The following is a 17,832-nucleotide window of genomic DNA, read 5'->3' on the forward strand; positions in this document are numbered from 1 at the left end:
GTGACTTTAATTAGTTGATATAGTTTTAGAGAGACTCGCCCACAACGAAATAAATAGACTATATTCGTTACAAAATAATGTGAAAATTTAACCATGGGTGATGATAGGCAAGTTATTAAAATTCTCTAAGTTCTGTGATTAGCTGATGGGCTTCCTATGAAGGCTTTAACCACTAGATATCACGCATACGTGCACGTGCGCTGAAGGTTCGTGCGTCCCTGTGTTACGGTGTAACATGATACCCCCGGTAATAAATCAGACAGATGAAACCCTTCCACATGCAAGTTTAAATTCTTGAACATCACACCGTTGATTTAAGCCCAAACTGTAACTTTTTCTGGTAACTCTTGAATAGAATCAAGGTAACTGGATGCTACAAAACAAGCTAAACTGAGATTACAACAATGTTACTACTTTGTAAATTTAATTTTCGTCCATAAAGCAAGTTTGCTATCTAATTTGATCTAAATTCAAAGTCAATTCTGATATGAAACAAATAATCAACAAACCAGACAGATGTCCACATACATTTGTATATAATTTGCGTTATCAATGATAGAAGATTAATGAGCAATTCTATCATAGCAAACAATATAAAATTCTTCCATAATCGCTGTAATTTGTGCAACCATTTGTAACTGGTTTGTAAAACGACTATCGTTTCAATATTATATACAAACACAGTGTCCAAAAAATCACATGGCCTTTTCTTGTTCAGTCACGTGGTACATTTATGTATCACAATAAATTGATAATGTAACGATCATTTGATGCATTGTTCCGTCTGGATTGAGTGGCTGTTTATCATACAGTGCAGTTACAGTTGTTGACGTGCGTGATGTTACAACTTCCGGCCTGGATTTATCATACAATGCAGTTACATCTGTTGACGTGCGTGATGTTACAGCTTCCGGCTTGGATTTATCATACAGTGCAGTTACAGTTGTTGACGTGCGTGATGTTACAGCTTCCGGCTTGGATTTATCATACAGTGCAATTACAGCTGTTGACGTGCGTGATGTTACAACTTCCGGTCTGGATTTATCATACAGTGCAGTTACAGTTGTTGACATGCGTGATGTTACAGCTTCCGGCTTGGATTTGGAGGACGACCACGGTGTAGGTGACCACTGTTCCAAATATCTATCAACCAAAACAAAGCACGTGTAATTTAAAACCTCAACACGTTTGTAAGGCGCTGTTCATGCAAAGTTACATATTTAAGTACATTTCATGCACCTGTAAATTTATGTTTTTATTACTGGCAGATACTGTGAGGTGAAGATAACGAACAGTGATCAATGTCATAACTCCTATAAGCAATACAAAATAGATAGTTGGGCAAACACGGACCCCTGGACACATCAAAGGTGGGATCAGGTGCCTAGGAGGAGTAAGCATCCCCTGTTGTCCGGTCACACCCGCCGTGAGCCCTATATCCTGATCAGGTAAACGGAGTTATCCGCAGTCAAAATCAGTGTGCTAAGAATGGCTTAACAATCGGTATGAAACACGTCAGACAGCATTTGACCCAATGCGATGTTGTACTGACGAAGTTTATCATTATAACGACCATAGAATTTGCGAAATGTTGACTTCAATCGAGACTGTTGAAATCCCTGTACCATCAACTTGTTAGTCAGTAGCTTACCTCGATTTAAAAACTGACTATACGCAGAACAAGCTCTTGCATATCGAATCAGTTGAGATATATAAACACCATATGCAGGTCATAATGGAATATTGCTATATAGATATGGGAAGTTGACGATGGAGAAGCTGAAATCACTCCGTTTGTCATACAGTTGATTTGTCAGTTTGCCGTTAATGTCTACTTTCAATCTAAGTATGAAGCAGAAGTGGACGACTCTGTGGTGTCCTTTATTTCGAGCTCACAGGGATACATGTATATCAAATCGACATATGACTGAAAGCTATCATTGTTAATAGACAAAACGTCATCGATATATCTAAAAGTTGAATTGAAGGCCACAGTGAAAGATTTTTTCTTCTCACGTAGAAGTTTTTGAATAAATTCTTCTTCATGTGAATATAAAAACAGGTCAGCTAACAAAGGAGCACAATTCGTGCCCATGGGAATTCCAACAGACTGTTGGAAGACCTGATCACCAAAGACCACGAAGATATTGTCAATGAGGAACTCTAGCATATTTTTTATTTCAACGTCAGAGTACTTGTGCGTGGAATCAAAGTGGTGTTTAACAAAGTAAGTTTTTGAATGACTGATCACTAGATATGAATATTTCCCGTTTTTGTTGAAGAAGCAACTGTCTATGATGTCAAAAAGTCTAGTCTTTAATTTATCGTGAGGAATGGTCGTGTATAGTGTTAAAAAGTCATAGGTTTTAATGTTATTGATTTGGGAAAAATTCTGCGATTTCAAGTTTGGTAAAAGTTCTTTAAATTTTTTTAGAATCCACATTTCATTAACACCACTTCTGGCATATGTAGTCGCACAGTACGTTTGAAGTTTCTCCTTCACAGCTGTTAACATTTTCGTGAGGAGCAAAGATAGGGGCTTGGTAGAGCACTTACTGGATCCAGCAATGTATTTTTGTAAGGGTTTTTATGTAGTTTAGGAATCCACTATAGGTACGGTAACTCATATTCATTCGACCCATTGACTGGAATATTAAATGTGTCTAAAACTGAAGCACGATGTATGAATGCCACAAATCCACGTTTCCTAGTGACGCCCTATGACTGATAAGTCAATTTACAAGAGATAAAATAACCTTCCATCTATCTATATATGCAGAGAGAGAGAGAGAGAGAGAGAGAGAGAGAGCATTGAAACTATACTTTATTTCTCACCCTTCAAAGTACAAGTTCATGACACACTTTTAAGAGTACGTTATGGTTGCTCAAGATTTGCGGAACATATCCAGGTGGGAAGAATTTATTCTGTTTATGTAAGAATTGTATCTGAAAATCATAGATAGAGTTATTTCATAATATACATTGTGTATAACACAATATGGAAATAGAAGGTGTTCTGTAAATTAAATTGATGAAACGGTTCGTACGTGCATACCAAATATATCCAATATTCGTGTAAATATCGTTTCTTGGTACATCAACACACGGGATGATTTCAGCTTCTCCATGATCAGCTTCCCATTTTTATGTAGCAATATTCCATCATCACTCTATATGGTGTTTATATCTCTCAACGTATTCGATACGCAAGAGCTTGTTATGCGTATGGTCAGTTTTTAAATCGAGGCAAGCTACTGACAAACAAGTTGATGGTACAGGGGATTCAACAGTCTCGATAGAAGTCAGCATTTCGCAAATTCTATGGTCATTATAACGATCTAGTCCGTCAATACAACCTATCATTGGGTCAAATGCGGTCTGACGTGTTTCATACTGATTGTTAGACCGTTCTTAGCACACTGGTTTTAACTACGGATGACTCCGTTTATTTTATCAGGATATGGGCTCACGGCGGGTGTGAATGGTCGACAGGGGATGCTTCCTAGGCACCTGATCCCACCTCTGGTGTGTCCAGAGGTCCAGCACAGCTATCTATTTTGTGTTGCTTGTGGGATTTGGGAGATTGATCGCAGTTCGTTATCTTCACCTTTCATCAACGTATTAGCACATTACGTAGTTAGGATGTCATAATTTTGAAATATGGCACTGTATTATAAATGTATCATACGATACCATCAACAGACTTAACACTACATGCACTATACATCTCCTAAGGTATTGAAGAGAGGATTTGGGAGATAAGGTTACGAGATGTACTTTCAATTCTACAATAACACTTGTTATATCAAAAAGAATGATTTGTTTGCTGCCATAAAATCATAAAAAGATGTTTTCCTGGTGGAATACTGTGTGAGCGTACTTACTGCAATGTAATCTTCTGTGTCAATGCATATTAATTTACCACGTTTTCTTCTTAAAATTGGTTTGTCAAAATAATGTATACCTTTATAATAAACAGCTTTTTGAAGAGCATTTTAATTTACAGAGTGCATCATCTTCATGATTATGAGATTGATCACTGTTCGTTATCTTCACCTTACATGTATGTGTATCATGTCCATCTATAGTATATGTTTGTATCATCTTTACTATCTAGTGTCACTTCATTAACTTAATATTCAACTATTCATTACACTTGCATAAATGCACCCAAATCCATTATATAAATCTATTCACATTTCCAAGCAATTATTACCCTATTCAAATTGTACAAAATAACAAAGATCATATGTTCATTACACCACTGTCAACAATTTTATAGAACTTATTATTGAGACCAAGATGTATCGGAGTTAATTAATCATATTCGTATATATAAATAGAACTCGCTTTGAAGCATACTCAGCTATTTGTTGCTTTTGTGCAGATTACAGTATGTTATAACGCATGTCAAAAGTTTACTCTCTGTCATAAAAGTGGCTTTCGTCCATCTTTGTTAAAATAAAGGTGTATTTTACCATGAGAAAAGTTGAACCATCCATAGTGAAGAGACCACAAACATTGATTCCTATTGTCTGATCGGACAGTTGGGATATAAACATCTGTAGCTGCAAGAAAATAGCAAAACGATTTTCATTTATCTATTATAGTATCATCCTGTTTGTTGCTTTCTTCGTTTCCTTTACATCCATTCGAGAACTATTCACCCATGTTGGGGCGTCACTATATGTAGATGAAAGGTCATAAAATGATATACATACATGGTGGTCCACAAAATATACTGTTGTTTCGTCAATAGAAATTAAATGTGGAAATATTCCTATCTTGTGATTAGTCATCCAAAACAGTACTACTCTAATTATATGCACAAACACTCTAAAGTTGATATTAGAATTACAATGGAGTTCCTAATGGACAATGATTTCGTGGTATTTGGTGATCAGTCTGTTGGGTTCTATTTGTGATGCTTCATTAAATAGCCTGTTTTTGTATTTTTACGAGGCAGAATTTATTCAAGGGCCTCTATATGTACGTATGTAAAACATGAAAAGAGGATCTTGCTATGGCCTACAATTGGACATTAAGATATGTTGATGACCTTTAATTTATTAACAATATTCACTTTCATCTATATGTCGATTCGATATGTCCCAGTAAACTCGGGGGGGGGGGGGGGGGAGGGAAGGGGGGGTACACAGAATCTTCCATATCAGCTTCACATTTGGATATTTTATTGAAACTAGAATTTTCCAAATTAGTTTTAGAGAAAACAGGTAACAATAAAATGACTTATCGAGGGGTAAAAACATTCCTATAGTGTTGTGCTCGCATTTAAATATCGGATAGTTATGGCCATTTAATAAAAAAATTAGTTAGCTAACATCAACATTTAATTGAAATGTTTGTGCATTGTATGTTACGTCAGTTGTTTGGTCTTTGAAAAGACTTTGGCTTTTCGTCTTTTTGTCTGTAATAGACGTTTTAACAAATCATTATCTAAATTGCATCATAGGCACTCAACCATGGTTTATGAAATATTGAATAAAACTTTTAAAATGATCACCCATTAGCACTTATCATTCCTTTTGTTGAGTAAAACGCAAATCGTGCCACATGGTTAAGGTGGGTACCTGTACATTGAATTCGATATATGCATATAAAGAGTATGGTGTTCTGATCAGGTAACTCACTCCTTAGGATGAAGAAGCAAAGGAGTGAAAATGCCAAGGTCAAATATCGCTGCATCGTTTTCACAACTTCTTCAACTCACTTTCGCACTATCGGTTTTTCCCTCTGGCAGTTTTGCCCCTTCTCCTTCGCTATTTTGCAATCGAAAGTTGAAAGTTATGGATACCCGTGCATGAAACTAGAAAAGGGAGCTTATTCGTCCATCTCGTGTGGGCATATTTTCGATATTTAGTTCACGGCGTATGATTATTCACTACTGTCATTATGTTAAGCGCTCTGTAAAACATAAACTGTCTTGTCAAGTGTTAATTTACTGTTATTTTGACATTGCATATGTTTCCAGTTTCACGATGATAATATGTGTTACAGTAATTTAGATACGTTATCATAATTCTGACCTTGAAATCTTTGCACTTCCCTGGTATGTACGAGCGTATAAAAGCAAACGAATTAATTGTGCGTACAGCGGCTTTGCAAACGTGCAAACTTAAGATAGTCCTAAACCATCAGCAGAAATCATCTTTTTCAGGTAAATCGAACTACTATTATTTCATTCTAGAATATGTCCTCAGTACTCCCTTGTTTGTCGTAAGAGGCGACTAAAAGGGATGGTCCTTCGGATGAGACCGCAAAAACCGAGGCCCCGTGTCACAGCAGGTGTGGCACGACATAGATCCCTCCCTTCTCAAAGGTCATGAGCGCTGAGCGTAGGCTTAAATTTTGCAGTCCCTCACCGGCAATGGTGACGTTTCCATATGAGTGAAAGATTCTCGAGAGGGACATTCAACAATATACAATCAACCAACACAACCATGGGCGTTTACTTTGACGCCCTCGGGTGTTTACTTTAACAACCTCGGGTGTTTACTTTAACGCCCTCGTGCGTTCTCTCTATTACATCGTCGCTCGATCAGAACAGCGCTTTTCGTATAGCATCATCATTCTATACATTTTAACAATTTTTAGTATTTTGCATTTTGAGAAAAGAAATCTGCATTGTTAGACAGAAGCAATTTATTTTTACAAAACAAAATAATACCTACTTGGTACTGTGCCTCTGAAGACAAATTCTTAAGGCTTAGGGCAAAAAGACCTCCAAGAGCACCATGCGCCTGAATACATAAAAAAATGAAGGCATTCAATACATAAAAGAACAGAAATTATTTGTCAATTAAAATAATTCATAAATCTTTTTCAGCTTCTCTTTGGAAACTACTAATACTCTAGAATCATATCCACATTAAGAGCTTTTCTTTACTTGAACATGAACCATCGATCGCACTAAACGACTTGATCACAAAACAATAATGAATAGTAAAAATTATGTGAATGATTTTCTTCTCTCAACACAATGAATATATAAAAACCCTATTGGGAATTTGTCATATGATCATAAAATTTAGGTCATCTATCGGACCCTGTACCATATTTATATAGGAGTGGAGAACGACAGAAATTTTCAGAAGTGCTCGTTTTCAGTTAGAGACAGGAAGAAACAATCAGCTGTTGACCAAAATCATAATGTACAATAAAAGAGCAATATTTTTTATCTTTATAGCGAGCGAAGCTCGCGACGCGACGAGCTTGCTCCAATGATTACACATATGAGTCACGTGATTTACTCTTTATCATTTGAAAAAAGATGAGTAATATGATTACGGTGTGACCGTTGGGGCGAGCGCAGCATATCTGAATACATTTTCAAAAAATTTATATTGAAAACAAGGAAAACTGATTAGGATTACTGTCTTGCTCTTCTCGCCAATGTAGGAACCAGTTTAGCGGGAAATGCAACGAGCGTGTTGTGACGTAGCCTGGTAGTTGTGACGTGACTGTTTACATTTCTTTAGACAATATTTTAAAAAGAAAAAGAAAGGGGTAAAATATGATTGTCATCCTTTCCTTTCAAATAAGAAAGGTTTGTAATACTTCAAAGATTTTTTTAATTATTATTTTACGAATCGAACCATCCACCATTTTGTACGAGGGACTTCTGGGATTGGCGTCAAAAAAAAATTCTTGTTAGAGGTTGAGATTTAGCTCGGATTATTTCCCGCGCTCTAGTCATTAGAGCTCGCAGTACGAGCCAGCGCTCCGCGCTGGCTCGCTGCGCTCGCTATCACCCATAATGCTTCTGGAAAAATGTCGCCGTCACTGCGGTATACTTCATTGAGAATCCCGTAATTAAATTAATTAGATTGTTTAGAAAGTACCATAAACGTTTTAAATTCCAGACAAGATTTCTCATAGCTTCAAACGTTTTGTGTTTGCTTGGTTTGAAAGAAGAAGAAAATTGCAGCTAATATGACGTCACGATGTGACTGTTTACATCCACCGCATGATATTTCCCGCGTTAAATAAAGAGGCGGATAAAATGTCTATAAGTCGTGTTGCAAGATGTTAATGGGCTTCGCTCGTCTCAACGGTCACACCGTACAACATATTAAGTCGGACGTGTGTAAACAAGCCAAACTATTTCAAAAGTCTTTTTTTAAAACAAAATGGATACGGAATCTTCAAAATGTAAACGTTATTATGGAACAAGAATATGCGCACGGTACATGTATTGCAATGTCCATCAATTCATTGTGTTGACATCACAATGTAAATCTCAATTACACAAAAGTAAGCGTTTAAAAGGAGCGAAATATTTTCAGTATAAACCGATGATATGATGATATATGAATCCCCTCACTTGTAACTAAAAATAGCTAGAAATAACTACTCGTAGATACCAATGTATTCGATGTCGACATATCGGTTGGCATTTTTTCATTAAAGATACAATTATATCAAGAAAAATTATAAACAAGATGTGTTTGTGAAACACAGATACCCCCGATAATGGCCAATTCCAACGATGGCCAAGGTCACAAGGACAAATATCTTGGTATCAGTAGAAAGATCTTGTCACCAGAAATGATCGTATGCAATATGAAAACTCTAATATTTACCATTTAGAAGTTATGACCAATGTCATTTTTTTAAAAGTAGGTCAAAAAGTTGAATACCCACGGAAAGGTATTGTCACAAGGAACACTCATGTGAAATATCAAAGCTCTAGCACTTACTGTTCAAAAGTTGTTAGCAAGATTAAAGTTTCAGACAGAATTACATATTTACAGAATGACAGACAGGACAAAAACAATATGCCCCCGATCTTCGATCTCATGGGCATAAAAATACGGAGTAATGTCCTTTTTAATGTATTAGAAGTCATTCGACATTTCAAGAAGGATAACTCCAGGTTAAAGAATTTGTTTGACTCGATGATCTTTTATCAACATTTGGCCGCTCATATCCCCCTTCTTCCAGTGAGCAGCAACCTTTTATACTATCACAACAGTGATTGATGAGAACCTTTACTCATGTTACTAAGTTTTGTGAAAGTATGTAGCATTTCCATAATTAGGTTGAAATTCCGAACATTTTAAATGCATACAGGACTTATAGTAGTGGCAAAAGCAACTCCGCAGAAACCACTAATTGCTATTAGATTGTCAGATGCACTGTTTGGCTTATAAGTCCAATTCTAACTATGATTGCAATTAGTTGTTCATATCGATATGTTTACTTTCTTTAATTTTGGATTGACAAACATTGGGGAAACTTAAATCGGTGAGACTAGTAATAGAAAACCATTTGCTTGGACTTCAATTTTCAATCGTACATTATCGACAGTCTAAGCTATGGCATGAAACTTTGATAATTCATTTTTGATATTGTGATAGAACACTTACATATAAGTTCAGTAAATACTACTTTACACTTCAAACTCGTGTCATAATATCCTAAACGAACTCAGACATCTCCATATGAGTGAAATATTCTCGAGAGGGACGTAAACCAATATTCAATCAATCAATCAACCTAAACGAACTCAAGTTTACACATTTACGTGAATACAACCATTTGTCATTTTGTCTTCCACATTTGTCCCGAGTATCAAATCGACCAAACTAAAGTTGTAAAAATGTTTCAAAATATATTCTGTGATTTATTTATAATCCTAGTAATCAATGATTACCTGTGAATGTAGTTTTGCTCCAATTGATGTCATTAAAATCATTCCTAGTAATTGCATTACAAGGATAGCAATAAGTAGCATGACGTCAAACGTTCCCAGGGTGCTGTATACGATACCGTACACAGTAAAACAGGTGCTCGGAAGCAGCGTCATATACGTCAGCAGCACGTTCAGCGCTATAACACTGTTTGCTTTCTGAAGTAACCCCGAGACTGCGTGGTGTTGTTGTCTCATTCTTTGGATTTCTGTGGGAGACACGTGCCTCTTTTTCCTCGTGGCATCAACCTTTCTTGTCATTTCTTGAAATTCTTGAATGATCATATGTGAAAGGAGATAAACAACTACCAATTCCGAATCATAGAAGAGAGACCAGTACTGTGTTACAACTATCTCAACCACAGACACTACATCGAAAATATATCCATCCTCGTAACGAAATGGAAGCAGACGATTTATTAGAAGTCCGGATTCTTCTAGAATACGAGAACTTGTGAGGGTAATAATACTTACCCCAATAATGACAACACTTACAGACAACACAACAGACATCCCTGCGACAACGCTTCGCAGTTTTCTTACGTCTGATGTAAACCCATACACAGACTGAAACCTTGAGAATCGCAAAAGAATACCAGGAAGGCGTGTCCTTGTCGTGACCATAAGAAACGGAAACAGTAAGGTGTTGCTAATGTACATAACTGCAATAACGATTCGACCCATTAATTGGTCAGAAAAATCGCCATTGTCTATAAAACCAACTATAATTCTAATGTCAATATACACATATGCCAGCACGAAAATCACGTTGAATACAAGTTTCCCTATTGCAGTTCGAGTTTTGAGTTTATTTCCATTGTGTTCGTAAATCCCACAAACTTTCAGAAATAACAAGGGATAATATAAGATTTCTTCCACTGTAAGGAGATCTTGACTTTCATTTTGTGATGTTGTCGATACGACATCTAAATCTGGGGTGCAAGCCATCATAAAAATCAGCTTCAAACAGCCGGACAGACAGCTACACGTGTAATGAGGACGTCCCGAATAATCCAGCCGCAATTCGTCCAATGCAATCAACTTTTTAGACCATTACTAGATCAAGTTTCAAAACCTTTTAATGCTAATGATGTTTGACATCAAAACAGTTTTTGATTGCATAAATGGGTTGACATAAGCACAATGTGTTACAATGCAATATAGTATAATATGATTTTTGCGTCATGGAAGATAAAAGAAAATATTTGTCAAGCACTTAATGATCTGATATTCTGGGTGTTTTCACGATAACTACATTAAACAAGATGCATTACCAAATTGTTTTCTAGTGTCGAAAGATTTATTGATCTAAAAATATAATTAATGCCTAAATTCTAACTGGGAGGAACAATACGCTTTCTACTATATTGATATCAAATGATATTTAGCAAACACATTGATTTCTAATTACTCAGTATAAGAACAGAGAAAATTCAAGTCTACACGTTCATCCAATGAATAACTGCGAACGATAGTATTGTTTTTCCGCCCTACCTGTTGGTAAATTTTTAAAAGTTTTTATATTCAAATGATTTTTATGACATTATAGATATTTACATGAATTTTCATAAAAACTAGATTTATTTGACAAAATAAAGAGAGATAACTCTATAATTTGGGTTAAATAAAATCACTTATTTCACAATAGAGGTCGATGGAAAACGGATATATTTTTTAATTTAACCCCCCCCCCCCCCTAATAAAACACAAATTCCTTTTTATAGAAATGATAAATTGTTATTCAGCAAATCAGTAACAAAATTTTGTTATTTCACGGTGGGGACATACATGTATGTTTACAGACCAAAACAGAGCGAAAATGTTCACTCACATTTTTAAGGTTATATAAATTTCCAAAAATGAAGATTAACCATTTTTTTACCCAATGATCTAAAGTAATTCATCAAAGTAAATGGATATTTACTTATTCCAATATGCAGTTAAAAATATATGACTCTTTAAAGACTGATTTCAAGGAGCAGTGGCGATCCGGGTTAGAATAGGTCCTCAGTACCCCCTTGCTTGTCGTAAGAGGCGACTAAATGGGGCGGTTCTTCGGATGAGACTGCAAAAACCAAAGTCCCATGTCACAGCGGGTGTGGCACGATATGGATCTCTCCCAGCTCAAGGTCATAAGCGCCGAGCATAGACCTAAATGTTGCAGCTCTCACTGGCAGTGGTGACGTCTCCATATGAGTTGAATATTCTTGAGAGGGACGGTAAATAAAATACAATCAATCAAGCAGATTTTTGTACCCCTAATAAAATTAAGGAGTTGTGATTAAGAGCAATCAATTAATTGATACTGGTATTAAAGTTAATAATCAATTACTAATGGATTCTACTTTGCATTTTAAAAAATCTTGACAAAATTGCAAAGCTTTTTTTTCTATTTTCAGAATATACGAGTTGAAAATAAAGGCGGGACTCCAGAGTTAACGTGCGAGGTTCTTTTCGTCGTCGATTAAATCATCAACCAGCGATTTCGATCTCGCAGTCAACCGTTACCCGGATGTTGTGAATTTAATAGGATAAGAATCATATCCTTTTCTAATGATTCCCTGCACAATGCAGTTCCTCGCGTCAATTGGAAATGAGTAGGTCTAATGTACCAGCTAAACACAAAATCGATCATGACGAGAGATGTGACAACACGGTTCATAATACAAATAAGGCGGATCTGATAACGGAGATTGTTTTATGCCACAGAAAAAGAGACGCAAAATATCTGCATGATTTTTCAAAAATAGTGATCACGTTTGTCGCGATCCAGTTTCTCGTTTTAACTGCATGGTTTACATAACTTGTGATGCGAAACAGTTTGTGACCGTCTCTCTTTTCCCAGTGCTTAGTGGCGAGATCAAAAGTTTGAAATGTTTAACAAAAAACACAGTTTTCATCAAGACCCCCCCCCCTTTTTTTAAGACTAAATATGATAAATGTTGATACTAATCGATTAACAAGAAAAACATAGGATTATAAATAACATTCTGTACCTTTTCTACTGTTTATTCACAAATGAAAATGAACATTAAAAGTACCAACTGTTTATCTAAATGTAATGTTATTATGTGGTTTTTAATTAACTTGTCTTTTGTCTTTTTCCACTAACGTGTAATGGATGTCTATGGCGTGTAAAACGTTGAACTATTATACTAATCTTGTTATTCATATTCGAAAACTTCTAATTTATATTCTAAAGCATATCATTCATATTCGAAAAGTTGTTATTCATATTCGATAATTTTATGATTCCTATTCAAAAACATGTTATTCTTATTCTAAAACGTGTAATTCATATTCAAAAACATGTCATTCTTATTCAATAAATTGTTATTCATATTCTAAACTTTTCATTCATATTCAAAAACATGTGATTCATATTCGATAATCTTATCATTCATATTCAAAAACATGTGATTCTTATTCGATAATCTTATCATTCATATTCAAAAACATGTGATTCTTATTCAATAAATTGTTATTCATATTCTAAACTTTTCATTCATATTCAAAAACATGTGATTCATATTCGATAATCTTATCATTCATATTCAAAAACATGTGATTCATATTCGATAATCTTATCATTCATATTCAAAAACATGTGATTTATATGTCGGATGTCAGGACTTATCCCCATTTCTTACATTTGTAGCTATTTAAATTAGATTTTTATCCGACATCAATCTTTTGAGCTCGCCCCTAAGGGCTAGTTTAACATATGCACGCACATGAGGAAAATCAGCCATTTTAATTACTTACTATGACACAGAAAGTGATCAAGATTGATATATATATATATATATATCCAATAATAAAAGTCAAGAAACACAAAACTCGAATAACATTTCACTGTTAGCGCTTTCGGCTTTAATGCCTCTTCAGACAGTCTGTCTGAAGAGGCATTAAAGCCGAAAGCGCTAACAGTGAAATGTTATTCGAGTTTTGTGTTTCTTGACTTTTATTATTGGATGTATTTACTGTATCAAATACTGAATTCTTTATTTACAAACTATATATATATATATATATATATATATATATATATATATATATATATATATATATATAAACACGACTGAAGAAGACCGGTAACGGTCGAAATATTTCAACAAAGTGTTTAGAGTTTTTTCTGTATTTTACCTCCAAAAAAGATACTTTATATAAATATATATATATAGTGACCATGATCAATTTAATTAATTCTTGATTGGATCTAAATATAAAATTCACTACAATATGCCAATATTGAAATGTTTAATCATTACATCACAGATTGGGGTGCATGTATAGTGTACAATCCGTCAAATATTCGAAACACAATTTTTTTTCAAAAAAATATGTCAATGTCACGTAAGGATTATTGTATAAAATTTCAGGATACCTACATCGTGTGATTAAGTAAAGATTTTTTACCAATTGTGTGATCTTCATTACACTACGTGTAATTTCAGGGTCTTCTTATTATATTTCATTTATTTATTTTGTTGCCTTTAAAACAACTTTCGTTTCAGCGCTAAATGTAAACCTAATCTCACAAAAAGTTCTATTCAAATTGTGAAATACTGTTGTGGTCGGTCCTCTTGTTTGGTAGCTTTTCTCCCCGAAAAATTGGGCATACAGAAAAATTAAAAGGCTTTAATTAATACCGTAAGTCACAGGCAATTGCATCGCTTGGGGTCGAATTTACTACTCTTTGTATAGTAAATTTGACCCCAAGCGATGCAATTGCCTGTGCCATAAGTTAGATGTAATAGCTTACAAAGCTGTGAATTTTCGATTGAGAAAAATATCTTTAAGAAATATTTTACTTTTGCCCTCCACTTTTAGCGAAAAGCGGGGAATATTTATTTGAGTGTGTAAAATCCGGATGCAATTTTTTGTTCTCTTTGAGTCTTTGCATTGCGATGTCGCTGTACAATGCCTGATATACAATGTACCTCATGTATATGATAGAAAAGACCACTAATGATCTTGGGCTGAAAACCTTTAACATAAAGGTCACTTATCATTTGATAAAACCGGGTGTTTTGTTTGCAAACAAGAGATTTTAAATTCCAGAAATTCCAAATTTCTAATAAAACATGCTTAAAAGATTCAGATAGAACTTCTATTTTTTTAATGAAAAATAATTTACAATTTTTAAATATACGACTAAATTCTTCAGAAAAACATGTCAGCTAGAAAAAAAGATATATCGGACAAATGTATTTTAAAAAGAAATTGAAATAAAATGGACATAATTAAGAAATATTGCGATTTTTCAAATCTAAACCAAGCCCAATCGGAATTATAGAAAACAAAAGTAGTCATAGAGTACATTATAATCAGAAAACTATACATTTCCTTGCTGTAAAATATTTTACAAATTATATGAATTTATAAATGAAACTGATTTCTTGATATCAATTTCGATCGGGAACGGTATTTTTCTCTGGTTTAGTTCAAATTAAAATGTAGCAATATTTCTGAAACTTGGTGATTTCATTTCAATTTCTTCTTAGAATATACTTTTCTAATATATCTCTTTCTAAATGTCATGTTTCTTGAAGGTTTTAGCAAAAGATTGAAAAAGATATTTACGAAAAACCATTATAATTTTTTTAAAGATATGTTCTGTCTAAAAACTTTTACATTAAGAACATTTACACGAGTCTTCTTTGGAAGTTTTATTAGAAATTCATATCATGCATCAAATCAAAGCAAAGTTTGGATTTTAAAATGTCTTATTTGCAAACAAAACACCATTTTTATTATTCGGGAAAAAATCATTAAAAAATCATATAAGATAATTGAGAGCTTGTATTCCCCTTTCGATGGTGAAATCATGCGTCGTATGAGGTTCGTAATCGAGCCATTAAATAAATTTCAGTGTATACTTAGCCACCTTGAGAAAGTAGTGATTTTCAAATTATAAAGACATACCTTACCATGTTTATCAGATATAAAGCCAAACTCTGAATGTATCAATTAATTATCAAATGTTGACCCCAAAAGCGCAAAATTATTTTTCTAGAACTTTAGAAAGCCATTTTACCATGTGATTTGAAAGCAATTACCTGTGAATTTATTTTCGCTCCAATTGCAGTCATTAGAATCATTCCTAGTATTTGCATTATAAGCATGAGAGCAAGTAAGATTATGTCAAAAATTCCAAAATTGCTGTACACGATTCCATAGACCGTGAAGCAGATTCCCGGAAGTAGCATCATGTACACAAGCAGCACGGTCAGTTGCATCAGACTGTTTGCCGTTAAAAGTAGTTCCGTCACTCTGTAGTGCTCTTGTCTAAGACTCCGAATGTCCCGTGCAGACAGATCGTCTTTGTCTCTAGCGATATTAACCTTTCTAGTCACTCTTTCAAACTCTTTAATGATTATATGTGAAAACACGAACACGACTAGTAATTCTAAGTCTATTATAAGCGTGCAATAATTCATGACAAATGTTTCAATCACAGATATCAGATCAAAAACATATCCATCTCTATATCGATATGGCAGCAGACGACTGATGATGAGTCCAGATTCATCTAATATACGCGAACTTGTCAAGGGTATCATGCTTGATAATGTAATCAAAATACTTCCCAGCGTTATATTAAAAGTCCACTTGACAACGTTCCGCAGCTTTCTTACATCTGTCGCAAACCCATACTCGTTTTGAAACGACCTGAATCTGGATAGAATGCGCGGGAGATTACTCGTGGTGATTACGACAAAAGCAGGAAACAATAAGGTGTCGCTGATGAATACATGTGTAAAAACAATTCTACCCATCAGTTTGTCGGAAAAATCTCCATTGCTTACGATGCCAAATATATTTCTGATGATAATGCAGACAAATAATAACATAGTAATCGCGTTTAAAATCAGTTTTCCAGCGATTTTACGAGTGATTTTGAATTCATTTCCCTGATATTCCATGTACATTCCGCTCCATTTTAGAATCACTATAGGCGGGTGTAAGATTTGTTCCACGGTAAGTGAATCCTTTCTTTCGTTTTCTGACGATGTTGACGCGATGCTTTGCACGCGAGCCATCATGTATTATGGATTGAGTCTAACTCAAAACTGGATGAAAAATAACGATCTGGAACATCCTTATAGATTTTTTGGTGATATTTAGCAGTCAATCCATTCCGCGTATTTTATTCAAGCAATTACGCGAACGATATTGTCTCAAGATCCCTTATCATTGTGCAAATTAATTACCGCACTTCGTGTTAATAAATAACATAAAAAGAGGACGTTAACAAATTATCGGTTGATGTCGACAACCAAGGATCGGACTTGCGCGTTATCACAGCAAAACTGTAATATTTTTCAGAATTGACAGAGTATATATTTTGTTCAGATCTCATTATGTAAAGCATTTCACCTCGCGTATCATGTCGATTTTAAAAGTTTGCTTTTAATTCTTTTCAAGCGTTACCGACCTTCTGCCCCTAACAAGTTATGCGATTATTGTTTTAGATTAATAATTTTCTATCCAGAACAAAAAAAATACAGGTGAAGAGGTTGAGGTTTGTTTTTGTTTTGGGGGAGGGAGGAGGGGTTGTTTTTCGGGGTTTTTTTTTTTTTTTGTTTTTGTTTTTTTTTTTTGTTTAGTTCCGCATTTGTCAAAAAAATGGGCAACATCTACATATATTAATATATATATATATATATATATATATATATATAGGGAGTTCCACACCAGTACCACCGTAATATTCGAATACTGAGACAAAATACAAACACAGAAATGCTTTCTTTTAATTAATCACGAGCAATGCATTAGCCGTATTAGTTTGTTTTTCCTACTTTTGTATTTCCTTTAATTTGCTATAATGCTTGTTTTTCTTTCAATTTCCTAGCCCAATAAATGTCGGGATAAAATTCTGGATCAGCCCCAATAGGTATTTTTTTCTTGTACTTGTTATTTTTTTTTCTTGGGGGGGGGGGGGTAAAGGTTGGGGTGGGTGGGGGTTGTATGGGGGGGATATTTTTTTATTTTTATTTATTGATTTATTTTTGCTTAGTAATATATATAGTAATTTGACGTTTCTGTCAAAACTTATTAAAAATGCTGCGCTTTACAGACCCATGATCTACTTCCGAAAACCCAGTTTTCAT

At 34.6% G+C, this 17,832-nt stretch overlaps 1 protein-coding gene across 3 annotated transcripts; it reads right to left on the reverse strand.

Annotated features, from left to right (window-relative positions):
- Positions 1–410: 410 nt before the first annotated feature.
- Positions 411–16,986, reverse strand: LOC125676693 (uncharacterized). 3 transcript variants are annotated; one of them, XM_048914519.2, is made up of 4 exons: positions 15,775–16,986; positions 6,693–6,761; positions 4,479–4,568; positions 411–1,143 (listed from the first exon to the last, which is right to left on the reverse strand). In XM_048914519.2, exons 1-4 carry the CDS (start codon positions 16,759–16,761, stop codon positions 1,045–1,047), a joined length of 1,245 nt encoding a protein of 414 aa, XP_048770476.2. In that variant the 5' UTR covers positions 16,762–16,986; the 3' UTR covers positions 411–1,044. The 3 variants fall into 3 exon arrangements, with proteins under 3 accessions (XP_048770476.2, XP_056016145.1, XP_056016146.1); XM_056160170.1 differs by lacking the exon at positions 15,775–16,986 and adding an exon at positions 9,677–10,870; XM_056160171.1 differs by lacking the exons at positions 4,479–4,568; positions 15,775–16,986 and adding an exon at positions 9,677–10,870.
- Between the last annotated feature and the right edge of the window lie 846 nt (positions 16,987–17,832).

This window comes from Ostrea edulis, chromosome 3, assembly GCF_947568905.1.
Source record: "Ostrea edulis chromosome 3, xbOstEdul1.1, whole genome shotgun sequence".
Lineage (NCBI taxonomy): Eukaryota > Metazoa > Mollusca > Bivalvia > Ostreida > Ostreidae > Ostrea > Ostrea edulis.